Source organism: Daphnia magna, linkage group LG1 (genome assembly GCF_020631705.1).
Source record: "Daphnia magna isolate NIES linkage group LG1, ASM2063170v1.1, whole genome shotgun sequence".
Lineage (NCBI taxonomy): Eukaryota > Metazoa > Arthropoda > Branchiopoda > Diplostraca > Daphniidae > Daphnia > Daphnia magna.
The window spans coordinates 12547981-12571233 of record NC_059182.1 but is presented as its reverse complement, the minus strand read 5'-3'; the positions used below and the strand labels follow the sequence as shown (position 1 = coordinate 12571233).

General features: G+C 44.4%; 3 protein-coding genes across 3 annotated transcripts; all 3 read left to right on the top strand.

Moving 5' to 3' along the window:
- Positions 1-816: 816 nt before the first annotated feature.
- On the top strand, positions 817-8625 carry LOC116934721. The gene is made up of 3 exons (XM_045170379.1): positions 817-5570; positions 7157-7289; positions 7367-8625. The coding sequence occupies exons 1-3, from the start codon at positions 1501-1503 to the stop codon at positions 7427-7429; spliced, it is 4266 nt and encodes a 1421-aa protein (XP_045026314.1). The 5' UTR covers positions 817-1500; the 3' UTR covers positions 7430-8625.
- An 883-nt stretch (positions 8626-9508) lies between these two features.
- Positions 9509-14888, top strand: LOC116934747 (protein stoned-A). The gene is made up of 4 exons (XM_045170385.1): positions 9509-9760; positions 9845-10303; positions 12473-12782; positions 13285-14888. Exons 3-4 carry the CDS (start codon positions 12497-12499, stop codon positions 14886-14888), a joined length of 1890 nt encoding a protein of 629 aa, XP_045026320.1. The 5' UTR covers positions 9509-9760; positions 9845-10303; positions 12473-12496.
- Positions 14889-14929: 41 nt separating this feature from the next.
- Positions 14930-21192, top strand: LOC116934730 (protein stoned-B-like). The gene is made up of 10 exons (XM_032942204.2): positions 14930-16481; positions 16572-16764; positions 16840-17006; positions 17075-17264; positions 17354-17487; positions 17549-17775; positions 17839-18076; positions 18142-18310; positions 18384-18817; positions 18953-21192. Exons 1-10 carry the CDS (start codon positions 14930-14932, stop codon positions 19282-19284), a joined length of 3636 nt encoding a protein of 1211 aa, XP_032798095.2. The 3' UTR covers positions 19285-21192.
- Positions 21193-23253: the final 2061 nt, after the last annotated feature.

Sequence of the window (23253 nt, the reverse complement as noted above, 5' to 3'; positions counted from 1 at the left end):
CAGAAGTAAATACCCAAAACCGTCGCTGTGCAAACGCCAGACAACTGACTCAGTCTAATCTCTCACCGTTCAGCCCAAAATTACGGGGTACTCGACGTTGACTGCAGCTTTATCTTCTCCACGAGACGATACCAATGTCCGCGTTTAACTTGGAAGGTAAGAAAACGTATAAAAGATTATTGGAGGAGGACTCTTTGCGAAAAAAAAGCACCATCTATCGGGAGAAATCTCAGAAAAAATGTAGGGTCGGTCGATATGACTCTGAGGAGACATGTAGTATGCCATTCCGTTTTGCAAGAATCCCTATCGGGAAACATAATGGTAGCAAAGGTCTTTCTTTGGAAAGACCAAAAAATCACCTCGATTACTTGTCTCGATAGGAAAAGAAGACAAAAATTGGGATAAGAATTTCATAACATACAATATGCAGATTGATCCTTCCCTTTTCTATTGTATTTTAAATGGTGAACACAGCAGTAAATGTATGAAATAGCAAAATGGATTCAAACATGCAACGGTTTTACGCTGACCAAAATGGCTGCAAAGACAAGCTCACTGATTGATCACCAGAACGAGACAAACGCAATGAGATCATATTATGTATCTAGAACCAGTATTTGACTATTTTAAAAAGCAAGAGAAAACTGTATGGGTCGTATTTGTTTTCCCGGTTTTTGGTTACCCTTGTACACAAACTCGTCTGATGGAGGAGCTGCGCAAGAGAGGATGTGCAGTGTTTTCTGTCATGGCGGGGACTCGAGGAGCAGGGAAGGGGGTTGGACGATGCCTGGCGATCAATGCCACGAACTGAAAATCTGCCTCAGTGCTAACGTAAGGCTTGCTGGTGTAAAGGCGAAAGCTGTAGCCCGGAAATCGACAACGGGCTCCCCCTTCTTTTTTTTTTCTTCTTCGTGTTTTTCGTGTTGCATCGTTCGCCACCATTTTGTCGACTTCGTACTTTAATTTGCCTTGAAAAATAGAGACCGGCATTTTCTTCCGCTCGTTTACTAGTCTCAAGTAGTCGCAATCGTATTGTGCAGAAAGTGTCTGTGTGTCCGCGTTTCTACGGTAACAGGCCAGTGACCAAGTGCAATAGGACGGACAGTGTGCCTGAAAGAGGACGACGCCACTTTTAGCGATGGTTCCCCAAAGCCTTGGTCGATTTACAGCGTCGACATAGGGAACACACGGGAGAATGGGTAGAAAAAGCTGAAGGACGACTAAATAGGTGATAGGGCCATGGGCAATCGATCGATATGTCGGTAGTGTGACACGAGTCTTCGAAACCCGTCAACCACTGTTCATTCGTCTTTTTGTCATGACTCGACATACGGAACTATATTCACCTCTGAAGACTTCAGGACATCGTGTCGAAACAATATTCATCGCGTAGTGTTTCGTTAATTATGACATCGACTTTTTCGTGGGAGATGATAGAGTGATTGTGAGTTTTCAGTGCTTGGCGTTTGACTTCGTTGAACAACATTTGAAACGAGCATTATGGCCAACAAGACAGTACGGCAGAAAAAGTTAGGACCGGCTCCGTTTGCATCGTTTGAAGATTCCTTTGATGACCTGTCCAGCCCAGAATCAAAAGGCTACCAGCCTATGCCGGAAATTTGCGAAGAACGCTATCAGCAGACGGACAATAATAACGACGTTTCGGCGTCTACTTCAACAGCACAAACGCCGACTACGCCGAGGATAGACGTCGAACAGGCCAGCAGTCCATCGCAGGGTGAAAGTGACGATTCGACCCCCGAGAGGGAGCTCTTTGGCCTAGATATGGCCGCCGATAAATTAACATCGGCTTTTTTGGAAGGAGCTGCCGATGTTGATCTCCGCTCTTCGGCAGAAGGAATGGGCATCCCGTACTCGTCGGATTGCAGCAAGGGAAGACTTTCCAGGAATTCGTCCCTCCTAGCAACGGGGAAGTCGACTCCAGTCAGCAGGAGGGATACTGGGCAACAACAAGTCGTCGAAGCTCAACATCGCGGCAACCCGTTGGAACGAAGAGGATCCATGGGAAGAAATAACGGCAACAACGCTACGGATCCCTTCGCCTTTCCATGTCGAGAAACCCGATTGTCTTCCATCTCATCCAACGTTTCGGCCACCTCCGGCATGTCATTCCTGTCGGCCTTCTCCGGCCGTCGATCCCCATCACCGCATCGAATGCAGTTGGAAACATCATTTTGTGGGCCGAAAACGATGGCCTCTGCTGCGGCTAGAGAGGCTGCAGAGGACGAAGAGCTTCAAGATTTTGATGCTTCTCGACGTCCATCACTTCTCAATCCGTCCGCTTGGTTAGGACATGGATCAAGCAGATGCGCATCACCCGTTGGTACTCCGTCATCTCCCGGCTTTATGCGCGCAAGCATGTTTAAGTACGCCACGGAGCCTCGGTCACGTCCTACCAGTCCTATGGGCTGGAATTCGGCAGCTCCGTCGCCGGGGGCGAGTCTGACCATCGCCGGTGAGTTTCCGGCTTCTTCGCGATGGCTAGTCTCACCCAGATGCCAAAGACGTTCCTCTTCTCCTCATAGGACTTTGGTAGAGACTTCCTTCTGCGGCCATATGCAAATGAAAGTGCCTGATGATGAAGTGGAGCCCAGAGGGCCTAGCCCTATGCCTAGTCTTGGCTCGCTTCTTTCCATCCAGTCACAGCCCGTCAAATACGCCACGGAACCTCGTTCTCGGCCGGCAAGTCCGACGGCGAGTAAAAGCTATTTCAGCCTAACTCCCGTTCCGACAGATTCCCGCCGTAATTCTCTCGTTTTACCAGCTGGTCGCTGTCCATCACCAATGATCGAGACCTCCTTTTGCGGCCCGAGACATCTAGTGAGGAAAGACAGTAAAGAGGATCCTTCCAGTCTAGGTGAAGCTCCAAGAGCTCCTAGTAGTTTCTCGATGAAGCCGTCAGAAACCGGTGGCCAAGAAGCGACGACAAGTTTGCGGCCCATCAAATATGCGACTGAGCCGCGTTCCAGACCTGCAAGTCCAGCATCGAGTGTCCAGCACGCTATTGTAATATCAGCATCTGTTTGCCGAACGGATTCTCCTATTTTAATTAACCGAACAGCTCGATCACCCTCACCGCATCGAATGCGAGTAGAGACATCATTCTGCGGACCCAAGCAAATCCGCCAGGAATCCATGGCTGGAGCGAAAACAGATGATCCACTTGCCAAAGAAATTGAGTCTAACGTTACAGAAGTTTCAATACATGCCCTTCCGGTAAAGTACGCAACCGAACCGAGATCTCGTCCGGTTAGTCCTTGCAATATGTTGAGTCGTAATTGTCCGACTCCGGATCCGGAAATTCGAGCCATGCGATCTCCTTCTCCGATGATGGTTGAGACCTCATTCTGTGGCAACAAATCGTCTGTCAAAGATGATGATATTGCCATTAATTATCAAAAGGTTGTCAATATTGGAGAGCCGGCCCGACCGCAATCAACAATTCCGGTCAAATATGCAACGGAACCCCGATCGCGACCAAGCAGTCCCGGCTTGCGTTTACTGAGCAACCACACTACTCCAGTGCTCGATCGACGACACCGTTCGCCTTCGCCACACCGGATGCTAGTTGAAACTTCGTTTTGCGGACCCAAACAAATGACACGCCAAGAAAGCGAAATAATCGAAGCTGTCCAATCGGTTTGCAGTCGATTACAGGGACGGGATCAAGAAGAAGCAGACGATTTATCCAACTCCTCTGGTTCTGTGTTTGAATTGCCCATCGTACGGAACCATTTCAACGAGCAAACGATACAGAGTAATAGCCCGTCGTCGAGCTTGTTGGGCGCAATGGCCTATGATGAGAAACAGGAGGCAGCTGAATTTCCGACCAATTGGCCAGACCAACCTGTCTCTGAGTTTGCAGCTACTTGGCCCATCCTTCACATGTCGACGTTTGAGTTGTCTCCGGAGAAGAAATCTAGATCGTCCTCAGAGGACACGGCCAGCCCGCCGTCACAGCGTAGCAACGGACATATCGTATCAATGCCTCCGAAGGCTTCTACTGTAACCGCTTCGCCAATTCCGGTACGATCAGGACGTCAAATGCCCAAGCCGGTGCCCTGTCCTAAGCCTCCTCAAAGCTTCATTCCTCAATCCGACTCGTCAGCTCAGAGTTCTCCGCTAGCTTCTCCGGCTCTATCCAGACGTTTCGAATCCGCTTCGCCGTCTCCTTCATCTCCTTTCCCGAGTAGGCGGACATCGCTAGGCAGTAGTTTGAGATCAAATCAAGGAGCCGAAGATGTTCAAACGACGGATCAACCAGCCCGTGAATTTAATGCGAAACTAATCAAAAGCGGAGACCTGTCAGATGAGAGTCCCCATCATTCGCAACCGGAAAAAATGGACAGGAAGGACGGGCATAAAGGCCGGAGCGTTCTTTCCGTCCTCTTTGGAAAGCGGGGTGGAAGGAGCAAGTTAAAGGACCAAGATCTTGAAGCTGTCGATGAAAAATCAATGATGACCAGCAACCAAAACGGCCAGCAACAAGAATCGGCAAGTCGAATGCTTAGCCTTCCCTTGCCATCTCGCGATTCCTCACCTGGTCGATCTCTGGGAGATTCCGGCCAAAGCGGGGACGATTTGGACGAGGCAGATGGGTTCCAACATCAAGTCTTAGATACGGGTAACGAATCAGGCGATAACCTAGTGGAATCGGAATTGGACCCTGTGCCAGCTTTAGCTCCAACATCCAGTAATTCTCCAAAGGAAGAGATCAGCTTTTTTCATCAAGATTCAATAGAAGAAGAATTGCCTTTCGTTCCGACAACTTTGCCAATAGAACGGCCTATCGCTCCGGTCATAACTCCCGTCCGGATGCGAACGAGTGAAGTCAAGACCACGCCCACTCAACGACCTCGTTGTTCCATTTCTTTCGGTCCGAGTTCCATCGGCGATTACGTCAAAATCGCCAGAGCGGATAGTGTTGTCGCAGAAGATCCGTCAGGGCTTGCCACGACCCCAAAAATCATCGTATCGCTACCGAAGCCGGAACGGGAAGAATCTGTTGATGATTTAGCATCAACCATTCCTGCTGTTAAAGTGACGGTGGGCAGCGTTTGCAGCAATTGGGAAGCATTCTCGGAGCAGGTTTTTATGCAAAGCGTCAGCTCACGAAAGCGGTTCCGACAGGGGAGTGAGGAAGTGTTGGAAAAGAATGGGACTCAGCCATCTACACCTGGCGAAACCAAGCCTCAACAGCCACCAATTCCCAAATCCAGTCAATGGGTCAACGTAGAAGAGCTTCCCGAACCTGTCAAGGAAGCTAAAGCCATTAAAGTAGTGAAGACCAGCGCAATCAAGGAACAAACTCTGCAAACAGTGACGGATCAAGCGACGGAGGAAGCGTCTGGGACGACGATAGGCGAAAGGACGCCAGAAGAGGATGATGTAGACAAAAACTTGGGCCTTCCGGTTCGTAAGGACTCCGTTAGCAGTGAGACGGCGCTGTTGAGGGAGATCGAAGAAGCTGAACTGGAGGAGGATCGATCTCCTCCCGCCGACGATGGCGAGGCATCCCTTTCGATTTGTCAAAGACATTCGCAGTCGAGGTGATTGCGCACATCTTTGGTTCAATATATTCAACAACAATTTTCCAACGCAGTCTACACCTTTTCATGTTTCAGTCCCATCCACCACTTTCCTGCAGCCAACTCGTATTGTCGTTATCTTTTTCTTGCTTTTTTGCGGAGAAAAGCAGCCGAATGGCTTTGTTATTATTTTATCACGTCCTTGATCGTCCGTTGTTATCTCCTAGTCTTTTCTTCCAATACGTTAGGCTTTGCCATCAATCCGCTATCGTTACACAAGATAACAGATGAACTTGCAATGATTAAAGAAGGAAAACAAAAATGTATATTCGTGTAGGCTTTGTGAGCAGCAGCGTAGTCGTCAATCGCCGGTATCGAGTCTTAGTGTTTCAAAGGGTCTCACCAGACATTGACTTTTCGGCTCAATGTTATTATGACCAGAACTCTTCTCTTCTACGAAGAAAAGAAAAAACAAAATGCGCATATCCACCCTTGCAAGATATTGATTGGATGCAGTTCCTATCTGACTCGGTGAGGCTTTTCCTTCCACTCTTTAAAACGGAGGAGATGAAGGAAATCCTGACGATCCCCTGTTGACTTATGGTTAGCATTTACTGTTATTTAACGCTCATTTGTTCAACTAAAAAACCCTGAAATGCTTGGATGCAACTAGGAGAAAGCGTCTGGGGAGACAGTGTACATGCAATCAATTATCGATTGTCTTCATTAAAACCAATCGTCTCCCGTCGAACGCAGTCGCTCGTCGAGCGGTACAAAGCCGCTCAGAGCCATAACCGATGTAAGATTATAATGTGACGCGCATGAATAAAGCAGCATTGAGATGTTGCCTGGGCAATGGAAATCTGCGTCGGGACCATCTCGTGGTTGTTTAATGTTTTCACGAAGGTTGTTCTATTTTCCCCAATCCCTCTCGATCTTTTGTATGCCAAAGGCAAGTTGGCAGTAGGCATTCTGCGCAATCGATTCCGTTCGCTGTGTACGAGCGTGTATGTCGCTGGCTGTTGCCCTCGGAGGAGGAGGAGGAGGGGTATATTGATGCGATATTGGGTCTTCGCCAGATATTTAATAAGAACATGGAATGACGAAAGAAACTTTCAAAAATGTCAAAATATAGAGACTAAAAATACTTCAAAGAATAGTTATGTCGTTAGTATAGGTCCGAAGCCAAGGGTATAAAAGTAACAAAGGACGGAGGCCTGTGCAAATTAATTTACAATTTCGAAAGCTACTCACCCCTCTCTCCCAACCCCCCAATCCCGAAATGTAGACTTCCATTGGTGGAGTATTGATTTTCTTTTTTTCGCGATAGTCCTGCTTTCACTCGCTATGCCCCAAAAATCCTATTTCTCTACACATCCAATCCTTCACGTCTTCCACCCGTTCACGTTTGCCTCATTCTCTTCGCAATCGTCAAATATTTTGTTGTTGTTTTCTGTTCAGCTGTAGTCTTCTATTCTGCTTCGGTTCTCTCGAGTAAATGTAACATGCAAAACAAACATCAGACATGGCGTTTCGGACACCAATGCTTATTACACGTCATTCCCGCTAGCAATGTGATGCATAACACACATTTCTTTTATGTTTAGTTCTCTGGCCGAATTGGATAGTAACCTCGACGAGGTGGAAGCCACAGAATTGGCCAACTCCAATTTGCTATCCGTCGCGCCATTTGGCATGGATCTAGACGTCCACAGTAATCGGAGCTCTGTGGTAGCGCCGGTATGATTAACCGCAAAAGATTTTTGTTCTAAAATGTGTCCCCAGTATAATTTAACGTTTCCCAACTATCTTTACAGAGCGAAGACATAGCCAGTAGCAGCCCGGAGGACGAGGAAGAGTTACCCATATCAACGCAGTAGATCTAGTGATAACCAATCCAAATACAAAGGAGAAGACATCAAATTGAAGCTCGTGTTATCTTCGCGTCATTAAGTGCTTTGTCTATTATTAGCTTTGCCATCGTTTGGATTTCCTTGAAATTAGTTGTCGATATTCAATAGCCTCAGCTGCCAAAAAAGTGGCGTCGTGTTCGCCATTTGTTTCTTCCTTTCTGTTTGTGCTTTTCTGCCTACATTGCGCTGTCTTTTCGGACAACAGATATTCACAGGAAGGGATAAACTTCTCCCGATAATGACGCTATGTAGCCATGTAGCCCATCAATCTAGGTTTTTCTCTCTGCGGGAGGACAATAGTTCGACAGTTGATAATAACTGCCAACGTGAACAAACTTAGGAAACCCTTGTGTTTGTATTAACATATACTATATATCAAGTTGACCTCTTAATTGCGTGTTTCCATACAGTTTCTCACTTTTGGCGTCCCTGTAACCTAATCAAGTATGCAGAGTTGTTGTGAATATGACAAAGGAATGCATCACGGTAATTCCACTGATCTTATAGTAATAACTAGGGTATTCGTAATGGTAATAACAATCAGATTAGCAGCGTGTTGCATCTTTATGTTTAACCCAGTTCAGGTTTCGTGTTTTCATATTTAATCACGACAACGGTTTTTGTCCCTTCTCACCTAGTGATTTAAATTGTCTTACAGTTTGATTCTTCAGATAATTATTTTGTATGGAGAATCTTCTTTTCTCCTTCGTCTTTCTTCATGAAACCCGCCTCGCCCTGCATTACTTCCAATTGCATCTAAGTTGTTTGTAAGATAGTGGAGATTTTAGCGCACCGGTTCGCTCAACAAACCGCAATCTGTGTTTCATATTTCTTGAGTTTCATCTCTTTATCCCGTCATCAAATCCACGGCAATATTTCCCCCCTCTTTTTGCGTATTACGTAATTTGAAATTTATTCGTTACATTCCCTTGTTCTTAAAAAAAAACAAAAAAACTCTTTACATAACCCTAATCTATTGCTGTTTTCTCTTATTGGTGTGTTATATGGTGTTCTCCAGTTGCTTCTTCGTTTTATTTTTGTTTTCATCCTTTATACCTGTGTGAAAACATAGGTAGATGCGCTGTTCTGATCAAAACAACAACAAAAAATAGAAAAAGAAAAGTTAAATGAGAAATACATATACTTATCTTATCATACCTTCACTATAGAAATCACATCACAAGCGGATTTTACGTTGTTCAAATTAGTGTCTACCTCTTTATGACTACCTGAGCTGACTTGACTAGACTGAGATGACTTGGTTGGTTGGTAGAGGTGGTTAACTCAGGGATGGGCTGAGTCATGACCATAAGAGCATAGGGAACCATAAGAGCATGGGAAGAGAAACGGGATCCGTTCGCGATGGATACAAGACAGTTGGGTCGGAAACGAATTATGGATCCGAGATCAAATGAATCCGATAATGCTTGTTTGCTGCAATGTCGGATGGCAGTGCAATGTTGGCTGGTCAAATACGAGCCAAGATAGAAACCTGTAATGATGTAGTTTAGATTAAGACGTAAATAATTGGCCCTTTTCCATGGTCAAGATGTGGTTCCCTCGATAAACTCCCAGTCTTGTCACACACATCTCCTTAACAGTTTAATGAAGATGCAACACCATTACCGAAATGGCTCACCCGATGGACAACCGGGGTCCCCGCCGAAGACGCTTTTGCCCAGCGTCGCCTGCCCTGGTTCGCTACCTTTAGTTTCTACCAATGCAGCCAATTTGATCAGTCTTTTTTCCTGTTTAAACCAGATGCTTCTACCTAGCTGCTCAATCAGCGTTGTACAGGACCACTTTAGTTTCTTTTTTAATTGCAAGAGTGCCTTTTACGGCGATTTAAAACCATCCGACTCCAGTCCGACTTTTTTAAAACCAATTATACGAGAAATCAGTGTAGTCCGAGCGCGATCTAACGGCAATACATCAAGACATTTTCTGCATATTACCCAGTTTTTCGCTAGAAGGCATTGCTACAATGTAGGTAAAATGTTTTTGTTTTAAAGCGTAACATGACATTTGATGATTGAAAGAATAAGTACTTTTTCCCATTGACTGTAGCAGCAGTTAAACTGAAACGGTCATTCATTAAACTTACTGTTTACAAGCAGATCGAGAAAGAAACACATTTATTTGTCTACGCTAAACAAAGGGAATTACAACCGTGAAGACTCGTCATCAACAACCGACCGGTATTAATGTTTGAGACTATTCTGCATTCAACATGGATTTCACTATCGCTTTGTCGATTGTCGGGGCAACACGTAAATCTGCTATGTATTGATAAATGCAGTGAGTATTGAAACCATGGAAATCTGTAACACTTGGTTGGCATGGAGACGTGAACAGTTTGTTGGAAAAATTACCCTCGCGTAGTCTAGGACGTTACCCGGCGTCCAACGTGGGCGTCGAAAGGAGGAGCTTATCTTCTGAGTGGCAGCCCTTCGGGACATGGAAAATCATTCGTATGCTTAGACTCCTCCTCGCGGCGGAAACTAGAACGAAACCGATCGGGATGTTCCTGATCTTTCAGTTCCGAGTCTTCGCGTGTCGGCGAACGTCGTAACACGCACGATCCGTAGCCCTAACAAAAAAGAATCAAACAGTTTGTGAACTGCCATTTCATTCCCATCTGTTGTCACCAGTTGTGCGTTTTTGCTTTATAATACTCTTATCTAAAAAAAAAAAGAACAAGCCTGAACTCAAATCCATCTTTGCGCTGCATATCGTTATTATTCGTAGTGTACGCTGATGACCATTACCAACAGCACCATCCGATCATGAATGGTCGATCATAAGCTACAAGAAGGTTGAACATGGTCACAGGAGCTCCAGGTATTTATTTTAATTCTTTTTAAATTTTGAATACAAAATGCGTTAAGGTATAAAATTCAAGTATTACGTTACATCGTGTACCCAATGGTGACTCATCATTGAGCATCCCTCGGAAGTAACAACACGCACCCAAATATTCATGTTCCACCGAAAAAATTGGTGCAAAAAGAATCCCAAGTTCTGACTTTAATTATCGATGTATAGGGATCACTGCTTTTGCAAAATGTCATGTCAGCCATAGACGGAAATATAATCAACTTGACGAGTGCCATGACGTTGGTGGAACGCGGTTGCGCAAAACCGGTGCCATAGTATTGATCCAAGGGGGGGGGGGGGATCTCTCTCTCTCTCTTCCTGCAACCATGCCGCCGGATCTATCTAGAAAGCGGTCGATGGGGCACTTTCCTTCTCTCTTCTAGTCCCTGATGAGTAGGTACGCTGGGTGCCAGAACAGTCGAAAGAAGAAGCCTATAGAGCTAAAGCCCCCCCCTTTCCTCCCCCAAATAACAGGGGCTTCATTTCGACCGGCGTCATAGGGCCTGCTGTCGTCGATAATCTTATCGATTGGAAAGAGAGAACGAAGGGAAACTAACTGTTCCAGCATTTCCGACGACATTTTCCCCTATCGCCGTGAAGACAGGCAGGTTTTAAAGAGCGTTACAACACGCCACCGCTCTTGCTCAAATTGCGAATCGATTAAATATGTGGCCAATCTGCGCAAATAACAATTGTTCAATTAAGTTTCATATGCGTCCCGTAGCCAGTATATTTAGATACGTGTCGCTAGTGAAGCGTTCTTTATTCGCGACACGACATGTGTTGCCGCATCTGTTTCAGTTTCCATAGTTTTTTTTTTTTTTGAGGGGAGAGGGGGGAGGAGTCCTCCATTTGTTTGTTATTCCTTCCATTTTTTAAACCCACATCAGTTTCAAGCTTGCCAGCTCGTGACAAGCGACCGACTAGCCTCCCCTCGTGAACGCACATTTCACCCTGCTGCGCCGGATTCGTTTGTTTGGATGTCGTTTCCGAAAGAAACCCAACACTTGTGCAGGTGTCTCGTGGTTGGAACAATCTTTGCGGGAGTTGACGTTCCCCCTCGTTACAAGAACTTGCAACGAGGAGTTCCTACGAAGCTTGATTTCCAGGATGTGGGAGATGCCATAACATTTCAGGCGCGTGCCTATTTCCGTCTATTTTGTATCCCACAATTCGTTCTGTTGTTTCTTCCCCTCAGGGTCTTGCTTTCTTTTCGTTAAAACTTAAAAGCGTTCTTCCTAACTTGATAATGTTTGATTTTTTGCTTTTATTTTTGTTGTTTTGTATTATTTTTGGTCTAAACGTAATTTGTATTGCGTTAGTCCTAACAAGGAAGCATCCGGGACTAAAGTTTGGGTCCAAGTTTCTCTTCGTTCGCCCTTTTCTCTCTTAAACGAGACTCTTGATGCTGAGGGACTGACAACTCTATACAGTAGAAAATGAGGGCTCTGGTTCGTCACCAGCTGTCATTTACAACAGATGTGGGTGCACATAGGAACTGAACAGTGTTCTTTCTCCGCGTCGAAATTTTATTAACATTACTTGTTTTGGATGCAGCGGATGCGTCCCAAATGCAAATTTTTATCGGTATTTTCGCAGAGCTATTTTAGAGTGAGAAAACTATTGGAATTCGGTTTTCTTCTTCAAAGACAGCTTCGCGTGACAATAGCCTGAATTTCAGGACGAATGGTTGAAAGCATCGCATGCGATCAATACCAAAGCAAGCTCGCTGAGGAGTCGTCGTGTCCGAAATCTTGGCGAGCATTTCGTTCAACTTTTTCAAGGAAACAATCTTTTTTGCAGTTGACGAATAAAAGTCAATATATCCCTTTTTCCTTGAAATTCAGAAAACAAATCAAATAATCAATAAAACTAGTGTTCGGTATTCCGCCATTGTCGACTCCGATGAAATTTGATGAATACAACAATTTGATCAATTTGATTTTGAGCGGATTGTACAGTAAGACTTTTGCGTTGTAGCTAGCATATAGCTACATTCGCATTAATTCTCCTATTCCTCTATTTACGTAATAGGGATTAAGAGATTACGCTAAACAACTGTGAAAAAATGGACAGTATTCCAATAGCGTATTCATTACAATGTCTTCTTCTTTGCTTTTCTTTTGTATCCAGCTCCCGAATTGACCCTCGTAGAATATGCACAAACTAGGCAAAGGCTTGAAGAAGAAGATCAAAGGCAAAAAGGGCAAAGAGAAAGAGGACGATTTGTTTGATCCGGCTATCCTTGAGCAGTACCGTCGTGACAAGGCCGCAGCCGCCGCAGCAGCAGCCGCCAAAGCCGCCGCTTCTGGAGAAGATTTCGACCCATCAGCTGAAGAAAACGGTTCACCCACAGCAGCGAACGGAGCCACCTCATCCGCAGAGCCTGGTGCTGACAAGAAAGATAGCGAAGAGTGGGAAAAATTCAAACTTCTCACATCAGGTAATAACAACTGTTTGTTTTCATCTATTAAAGTAATTTAAAAAGCTTAAAATCAAGATCGATAGAAACATTTGCTCAGTGCGTATCACGAACAATTTTGTTGAGGTAATAGTGCTGTTTTCGATATCATATCTATGATTTTAATGAGTTTCCAGTACATTCCCCAAGTTATTTGCTGAAGAAATCTTGGAATGGTCATCGTACATACCGTTGAAACATTTCTATGAAATTGCAAGAGATACTACTTGACTCATTCCACGCTGGTCTTTCTTTTACCGGTTATTTTGTGTTAATCAGAATGCTATCGGAATCTTTTTCTTTATATTATTATTAATAAATCTATTATAGCAGCGAATTAATATCAATCTTGCGTCGTATGGGATCTAAGATTTCGTCTCGGTAGTCGGGAATTGCATTCACCATACCTTGTTGTTAGCAGTCGTAATATATACTGAAAGACAGCCTGTAAAGTTCAAACTGACAGACTCATTATTTGCGACAGGTGTTGATACGATACTTCAAAAAACACAAGAGGATTTAGGGCGAATAAAGAAGACTAGCTATTACCAGAGGAATAAGAAACCCGAGACACCCACTCCTGGTGAAGAAGCCAAGCCAATCGTCGCAACATCGTCATCACCCGGTAAAAGCTCCGGCGCTAATAATAGTGAACCGACTGGTTCCAAAACTAAATGGATCGGCTTTGAGGAGGGCAACAAATTCAAAGATCTAAACGAGGAAGAGGCTGAAGCTGATCAAAGCCGTTCTGCCACAGCGACACAGCAATCAGCTGTAGCCAAAGAAGTTGCCGATCGCCAGCTTGAGGAACTCGGCCAAGATTTTGAAGAACAAAACGAAGAGGAAGACGACGAGGACATATTCAACACTGAATACGTAGACGTGGCAACCAGTGGTGAATTGAAGCTCGCATACGTTCCCGACAGTCCAACACTTGAAGCTCCAGGTGACGATCCTTTTGACACATCCGACGTCGAAAAGCTTGTTGGCCCGCTTCCCGTTATCAAAAAGAAAAAAGCTCTTGTCAGCATCGGAGCCGCCGTTGAGATCCTGACTGCTGCCAACGCTGCTGATCAACAACAAAAACAACATCATCAATTGTCTACAGCCAACCGACAACGGATCGCTCAACCTCCCACTGAGATCCAGTTACTTTGTTGTTTCGACGATAACGAGTTCGATCAGAATCAGACGGGGAATTCAGCAGCAGTAACGCCATTGGCTAATCATACAGAGAGTTCCAGCAGTGCGCAACAAACACCGCACAGACAAGTACCTCCTGCAAGTGGTGAAGCCGGCTTGAAGGACATCCTCGCTGAGTTCGACGTTATCCCAGATAGTGCCGAGCCAATCGACGACGACTTTGTGAAGCCTCCCAAGACAAGCCCAGTTGTCAAGCCGAAAAAGCCAGAGCTTCTCGACGAAGAGGATTTCGAATTTGAAGCCCTCGCGTACGAGTCATTGGCTAAACAACCACTTCCGCAAGAAGAAGAAGAGGAAGAGGACGACCCCTTTGACACTAGTTCCGTCGAGAAAGTGTTGAACAAGGATCCAGTCGTAATCGGTACTCCTTCTAGGAAACCACCTCCATCGAGGCCGGCTGCTCCTCCTACGCGTCCTCCCCCTTCGGTGGCGGCTATTGCAGCCATAGCGGCTGCAATCGATCGGTCGGCTAGTGCTCCAACTCGTCCACCAGTCCCAAGCAATCCGACAGTGCCAAGTCTTCAAGCCCGAGACTCATTTGACGCCCTCTTTCTTGACGAAAGTCCAACCGAGAAGGAGAAGCTAACGGTGCCCAAGCTTGACAGTCCTTTACAGGTTTCTGCTGGTGATCCTTTCGACACGTCAGCTGTCGATTCATTCGATACATCTACCATCGATCCGTTCGATACCTCTGCGATCGATCCATTTGACACTTCGGCTGTCGGCTCATTTGACATTTCCGCTCCTGGAAGTTTATCCCACCCATCGCTGCTTCCGGCTGAAACCCATCTACAGGTGACATCATTCGTGGTCGTTGAAGATTCGCCAGTTAACGACGAAGTCGATCCTTTTGACACTTCAGCAGTTGAGAAAATCTTAAACTAAACTGTTAAAAGCTTTTCAAATCACTGCCTCAATCAAGCAAAATGGCAGCCAATCCGTTTATGATGGATGATATCAATCCGGCCCCACAGTTGGGATCTGGTTACATAAATCCTTTCGCTACATCAACGGCAATTCCAGCCTCTTCGGCAGTTTCGAATCCATTCTTCGACATGGCTCCGGCGAATGCAATCGCCGTTAGTAATCCATTTTTAATGGATGATATCCCGCAACAACCCAGCACTGGTACGGTGTACAACCCTTTCGCGTCGTCCATCACAGAATCTGACACAGCAGTCAGCGAACACGTCGACAGTCTCGCGTGGCTGAGTTCTGGTGGGGCCATGCAAACGCATGGCAATATGGCCAGCCCATACGATCTGCCAGATACGTCGTCTATGTCGCATCACTCCCCGCTGATGGACGATTTGCTGGAAGCCGATGTGCCACTTCCTGATGAATTGGCCACTGACATCTTGGAAGTAGCTACGCCATCACCTGGGGCATCGCCTATACCGGAGAGCCTCAGCAACGCGAAACCTGCCAGACCAGCTCCACCACCTAGACCACCATCCAGACCGTCTCCTCCACATGAAACTCAACAGCTGATATTGTCTGTTACGGGAGCTATGCAAGCCACTTCGGAACATTTGCTGGACCGTCTGAGAGCCACTGCTCCGAGTCCAGTACCGGGATACAATCCAAACATGATGCATTCACATTCACCGTCTCCCTCGCCATCGCCGTGCCCAAGTCCTACGCAAAACGCAGAAGTGGATCTTCTACATTATGATCATTTGGGTGACCCTCCAGCTGGTCCTCCACCACGTCCGACATCAAGACCTTCTTCTCCGGCTGTTCCACAGAGACCTCAGCAACTTCCAACTAGGCCAGCACCCCCCGGACCGCCTCCAAGGCCCGTTGCTCCGACGACCGCCTCAACGGCACAACCACCACCGTCAGCTGACAAAGGTTTTGCTAGTATTTTCGGAGAGCCGTCTCCCACAACCGAATTGGAAGCGCTGGCATTTTCACCGACACCAGCAAGTTCACAAGTGACGGCCGAAGCTGTTCCAGCGGAAGAGATTGATTTGCTAGGACTTCCGAAGCCTAGGACACGCACAAATAACGATATCTTGAAACTATTCGAGAAGAAGGTGGATCAAGAGAAAGATTTGCTGGCTGGCGACGTCTTTGAAAGTACCTTTCTCGTTGATCTTGATCAACAGGCTCCACCCTGTCCCATTGCTCCTGAATCACCTTTTGTTATGGCTCCGGCGACAAGTCAACCATCATTCTTCCAGGAAGAATTAGTAAACGAAGCGAACGAGGCAGTGCAAATTGCCGACGAGGAGTCATTGTCAACGCGTTATCACCAGCAGCAGGAAACACCGTCGTTGGTGTACCCAGACATCAAAAGCCCTGTTCAGTCGGAGCCAATCACGATTCCCATCCGAGGAGAATGCGTCGAACAACCCGAGGAGTTTGACGCTTTTTCATCTCGTTTCGAAAGTGTTGGTAGAGAGGACATGCTCATGGTTGAAAGCGATCCATTTGATCCATTCTCAGCTGGAGGAAGCGCCAAAGGCAGTTCCGGTAAGTTAAATTCACCATAACAACCATCAGTTCACTGGAAAGTGTGGGTTTTAAAAGGAGTGTAGCATAACTTGTATTCTCTTCGTTTAGTATGGGGTACTGCAACTGGAACACCGGAATCCGGCAGCTTATTAGGCTTCGGAGCGAGTGAAGGTTTTGATCCGTTTTTGGCTCTAACGGAGCCTCCGCCCGCGCCACACGGAAGCCCGCGTTTTCCATCATCTCATCGTGAACTTTCACACGATTCCGACGAAGAACAGCCAGAATTTGCTCTCTCCATTAAGTAAGCATACTTCATTGACGTTCCATTTGAACAAAAGACATGTATAAATAAATTTAATCTCTTTCCATTTGATAGGCCACGTAGCGAAGGCTTTATGGATGGTAAAATAGGACTAGCTTTAGCTCCTGCTTTAGCTCCGCCACCTAGAATTCCAATCCAGACTGCAAGCAGTGATGATTATTCTCCTCCGAAAAGTCTTAATCCATTCCTGATTCCCGAGCAGGTGCCTGTGCCAACATCATGTGAGTTTTTATTTTTCTTATTGCTTTGGAAAATTTATCAAATAACAATGAAATTTTCCTTTCAACAGACGAACCTTATCTGCCTCCTGAGAGGAAATCAACAACACCACGTAGAGACTCTGAAGATTCGCCCTTAACACCACTCTTTGACGAAGACCAATCGGTACCTTTGGAAGTATTCCCGCGTGTGGAGTACAATGGTCAAGTATGGGAGATGCAATTGCGACAGCCGAATAAGAAGAAGATCACCAGTCAGAGGTAAGTTAGTACGGATGAGCAGAGTTAAGTTGCTCAGAGTTCTCTTGTCAGAATTTGATCCATTTCTTTTCGAATGAATATCTAAACAGGTTTTGGAAGAAGGTCTTCGTCAAATTAGGAGTCCATAACGATCTTCCCGTGATACAGCTCTATAGCAATAAAGATGATAAAGAGCCTTTTCAGGAACTGCAGCTCCAACCTTGTTATTCTGTCTCCGACATTAGTAAGCGCAATATAATTAGAGTTATAAGCCAATACGTAATGAGCGATTGATTGGTATACAGGTGCACAGCAATTTGATCATTATGGCAAAATTTTCACCGTCAAGGTTCAATATGTCTTTTACAAGGAACGTCCAGGAATACGACCTGGCCAGGTGACAAAAGCCGAGCGCCTTACAAGCCGTTTGCAGCAATTTGCTGCTTATGCTATACAGGGTGATTACAACGGCGTCAAGGAATTCGGTAGCGATCTGAGAAAATTGGGTATCCCTGTTGAACATGCTCCACACGTAAGTCAAAATGACATATCTAGCGTGGCCCTGATTATTTCACTCGTTTTCTTCTGAGAGTAGATATCTGAGCTGCTGAAGCTCGGAACTACCAACTACGAAGAACTAAAAGAGTTCAGTTCTGCCATAGAGGAAGCTCTGTTCAAACTGACAGTGCCGCGAGAGAAATCTCAGGTGGGATACAAAACGGACGAAGTTCAGATGACGGCAGTAGACGAATTCTATGTCGAGCAAGATAAAATGGGTCGAGTGTTGCGACAAATAGCTCGAGTTCGCGTCTTCGTCCTGTCTTTCCTCTCGGGTACGTTTCTCGTTGTTCTCTTTTGCTTAAGAATGTATGTAAAATTTGCATTTGCCTCATTAAAGGATTGCCTGATGTGGAATTGGGCGTCAATGATCTGCCGAGGCAAGGAAAAGAAGTTGTTGGTCGCCACGACATTATTCCAGTCATCACGGAAGAATGGATCCGTCTAGAAGATGTCGAATTTCACAGTTGCGTTGACCAAGCTGAATTCGAAAACACTCGAACTGTCAAGTAAAAGCCAACCCAAAACAAAACAAAAACCTTATTTCATTTGATTGAGATTAAAATGGTATCCATTTATCAGATTCCGGCCTCCGGATGCGTGCTATATCGAGCTGTTGCGTTTCCGCGTTCGTCCTCCAAAGAACCGTGAGCTTCCTCTCCAGGTGCGCACCACTTTAAGCGTCTCTGGCAATAAAGTCGAACTGCGGTCGGATGTCCTAGTGCCCGGCTATATTAGTCGCAAATACGGCCAGATCCCATGCGAAGACGTGGCGATTCGCTTTCCGCTACCAGAAGCTTGGATATATATGTTCCGAGTGGAAAAGCACTTCCGTTATGGCTCTGTCAAGTCCTCTCATCGTCGCATGGGCAAGATCAAAGGCATAGAACGTTTCCTGGGCGCTGTAGACACCTTAGAGGCAACGCTAATCGAGGTTTCCTCTGGTTCGGCCAAATACGAGCACCATCATCGCGCCATCGTTTGGCGCATGCCTCGTCTTCCTAAGGAAGGCCAAGGTATGTTTTCATCTCAATTGCTACCTCGTGCAATAAAATATAGTAAAGGTTCATTTGTATATCGAACCATAATATTAACCTCGACTGCGATATACATTATGTAATGTTTAATTTCATTTTTGTTGTTGCACAAAGGATCCTACACTACGCACAGTTTTGTTTGTCGTCTCAACTTAACGTCCTACGACCAAATGCCGGAAACTCTGGCTCGCCATTGCTTCGTCGAGTTTACCATGCCGGCCACTAACGTTTCCCATACTACTCTTCGCTCCTTGGCAGTTAGCACGGGTGATCCACCAGAAAAATATGTGCGCTATTTGGCCAGGCACGAATATGTGGTGGAGATCGATCACACTAGTGGGCCTGGACCAGCGGCATACGTAGCAGCTACCGCCACCGAAAGCATCAGTCAACAGTTGCCATCAGCCGCTGAACAACCCGAGGATTCCGACAGTGATTCGGATTAAATTATGTGTTTATTGCTGTCAATGGCTCTACCGCTTAATTCGTCGTCATCGTGTTAGCCAGTATCTTAGATTGTACTCTATGTAACTCATCTTCAGAATGATCTTTTACAGAGTAGCTCGTTTGAGATAACCTCACTTTCTCAATCCAGATTTGCGTTATTGACGTTCTGAAAGTTCTCGTTTCATTGGACCAACCAGGCCCTTACGTGTTTTTTACCGTGCGATCTCGTTTCTATGTTACCGCCAGGTGGTGAACAGGTAATACCTTCTTTGAACTATTGTGTTAAGATGTCGCTCTGAACAGTCTCGTGCACCAACTCAAGCGAGACAGACAGCTGTTTTGCTATTGGGTGTTTTCACCTTTTCTTGTTCGAGTTCTTCGAATGTTTTTTTCTTTAAACCAATTCAAAATGTCAAATATTTGTCTGTGTTCATGCGGTACATTGAACGATTTCCTTTCCCACCAATAACGCAGCTTGATAGGTCGTGAACGACGTGTGATCTCCACATTCCCGTAATCACTTTGTGTTTTTAAAAAATCAAGATTCAAGTTTTGAAAGCGTGGTGGGCTGCTCCCAGCATTCCCTATAAGGATATTAAGGGCTAGTAGTAAATGTATTTACTCATTGCAAAGAATGATTTCACTTTCTGTGGTTCTTTGAAATCGTACTTATACCCTTTACTTCTTAGATTCAGCATATCACGTTATCTGTAATAACTTATTATTTTACCATGTTTGTGTTTTCCTTGTACGTCGGACGCGGCGTCCAGTTTATGGAACGAAATCCGGCTTCTGACTCGCTGTCATGATCCAGTAGATTCAGGGGTCGCGAACGTTTGCGCGTGTGTTATTATGTTCCATTATATTGACCGTAAAGGACGACTATACAGCTATCAGCCAAAGACAAGTGTAATTCTAATCGGTTTTGCATAAGCAACCTCCACTTTTTTTCTTCAGCTACGTATGTCCTTCAAATTTTGATTTGTTTATTTTATTTTTTGCATTTTCTTTACACTTCGCAGATTAAAATATAAATATGAAAGAGTACTTGCCGTAAAGCTCGCCTTTATGGTGAGCTTGAGGGACCCCGTGCGCTAGTGCCATCATCTCTGACCTAATTTCCTGTTTTAAGTGTTCGTGTCTCTGTAACCTGTCAATAATCCAAAAGCGGAAACGCAACGCTATCTTTGCGTTATTCATGTATAAATTATTCTGTGCATGTAATTTAAATGCTTTTCTGATCTCCAGTTGATCACAGTTTAACATATATAGACCTTACTTAGTAAATAAGATGTGCCAGGCTTGCCCTTCATGTATCTTATCGTTCCCATTTTGCGTCAGAACAAAATGGGTGATTTGAAAACAGAACGGCTATCCCTTGGGCTGGGTGAGTGCAATCTAGTCATGGACGCACTCTTGCTGAGTCATTCAATAAATGTATTTACATGTTGGTACAAGACGTATTATCTCAACGGGATAAAACGGTGCTTGAATTGTGGTTATCATTATGCTTAAGTCGATGGCAAAAAGCGCACTCGTTTTTAGGACAGATTTGAACCGTACCAACTAAATTTTAATGTGACTGCTGTTTAGTATGATGTTTCTAGTCTTATTTCATTTTGAATGCATTGACGGTTCCACGTTTGGCGGATGTTTTATTCCTCTGAAAAATTTCTCCCTCGTTTTCCTTCATGAATCTATTTATACTATAAAACCTTATACTCCCTCCCCCCCCCCATAACCTTATACTGTATGTGAAACTACTACCAGCTATGAATAGTTCGCGATCTGATTGTATATGCTTCCGCAGTCAATATGGCTTCGAAATCTTTTTGTTATAGCAGCACGTGTGTAAAAAAACAACAAAAAAGTCTGTTTTCAAATAAAGGAAAGGGATCGAAAATAAATGCTCCGTATTGGTTCCTGGGTCCGGCACCGCAAACAGTTCATCACGTTAATGTACGAAAAACCGGCAAGTTTCAAAAATCAAAACAGGTATTTAACCAAAAGGATCATTAGAATTAGAAAATCAATTTGAAAGTAATGGTACATCCATTTATTTTTTGCGTCAACTACCGCTTGGTGGTTGAACTTGCTCAGCGGTGGTCTGCACCGTTTTGTGGCAACTGTCGTTGTAGGCTAAAGAAAAAGCTGGGTGGCATTGGCGTTCATGCGAAAGGACGACGTGTGTTAAATTGGGAAGCGATCGAAAAACATTTAAAAAGCTTTCCAGCCAATTTCCTGATACGGATTCTATCTAGATGACTGGTATAATTTCCCGAAGGGATTCTAAACAACTTTGTTTTGGGACCCAAATTTGCATCCATCACTCAACAGAGGGCGAAGAAGGAAATTGCGTTCTTGGTAGATAATTTGCTTAATGTGCTTGGGTGTCATTGATTGTGTTTCTATTAAATTCGTCTTAGTTTTCACTTCTTAATTTCTGTTTTTGAGGGGTTAGCGTAAGTATAACGTCCGTTCAAATACCTCAAACAGATTCACGCATACGCGTGAAGGAAATACAGTTCGTCAGCAGACGACCCATTGAAATTTGAAAGGGCTTTGTGCAGTCTAGCTGCATCCAGCCAGATACTAGTAGAACCCAAAACTTTGTTTTGACAAGTACTGTCATATTTCGGTTGCAGGTTTTCACTAAATACCAAGTAAGTAAATCGTGTTAAATGTATGATTTTTCGATTCAAGTCTATTTAGGTGTCAGAACTGTACTTTTAGAACTTTTAAAACACCGCATAGCTTTTATTATCAATAGTTTACTTTTACAACTATCAAAATCTTGTTACCATTTAAAGGAGAACAAAGTTCATTTTTTAGATTTCCGGAATTTCAACTTCCGGTTTTACTTCTGGTTTTAAAATTGCAAATAACTCCTTATTTGTAAGTCTATCAGAAAAAAAAATTCACATTTTCGTGATCCTCGTCAAATTTGGGGTCGGCTCCATGGGTCAGCTAAAAATACCCGAAAATCGTCAAAAATCGCAAATTTTCCTGAACGCATGGTTCACGCAAAGGCATGGTTCATGAAAAATCACGATTTTGGTCAAATACGACTTTTGGCTAAAAACACGTCATTCCAACCCCAAATTTGATAAGGATCACGAAAATCCTACTCGTTTTGTTATGGGATAATTATTTCCGGAGATATTGGCTACTTCCGGTTCATTCCGGGAAATTTTCGTGACAATTTGCAAAAAGTAAAAAATGACCTGCATTATTCTAAAAATTTCAAATATTTTTCTTGCATGCATTAGAGTGTTGCAGCTTTTATTCCGTGTTTTTCTTGCTATCAACAGTACAGGCTGACCCTACGAGCAACGACAGCTTTAGTTACAAATGTTTAGCGCCTCGTCTTGCAACTAGTAGTTGATATTCTAGGTTTTTAAATTTAAAATTTGAATCATCTGTCTGTCTGAGGTTAGTAAAGTTCAAGCACTGAAAAAGCAAGAATTGTACTTTTTAAAATAAAATCTATTTTCATTGGGTTTCAGGAGGAAAAACTAGATGGCGTCGAGTGCCCTTTGATAAAGATCACGAATGACAAATAAAATGTGTGTTAATATCGTAATATAATAGTATTGTAATGTATTTTTTATTAATTTTACGGGTTGCTGATTTGTGTGTGTGTTTGTGTAAAGGTAATCAATCAATGCTGGGTGTTCTACACTTGTTGAATAATGTTCGGTGTAAAAATTTTCTAGATTCACTGAGAAATCTAGTATCACCTCTTCACCAGTCCTTGCTCTTCAATGATTGAGTTCAACACCACTCCAATCCATAGTGGCAATTTTCATTTCCGTGCAAGTGCCCTTCTAACTTATGACATAGTAAGGTGAAGAGAAAACTGGGATTTGTGAGTTGTTTGCTGTTGTCCTTTTTCTTTATTTTCTTTAAATTATTTAACCTTCTGCAAAAGGCATGGATTAATCCTTGGAAGAATTCCTCGTCTCAGT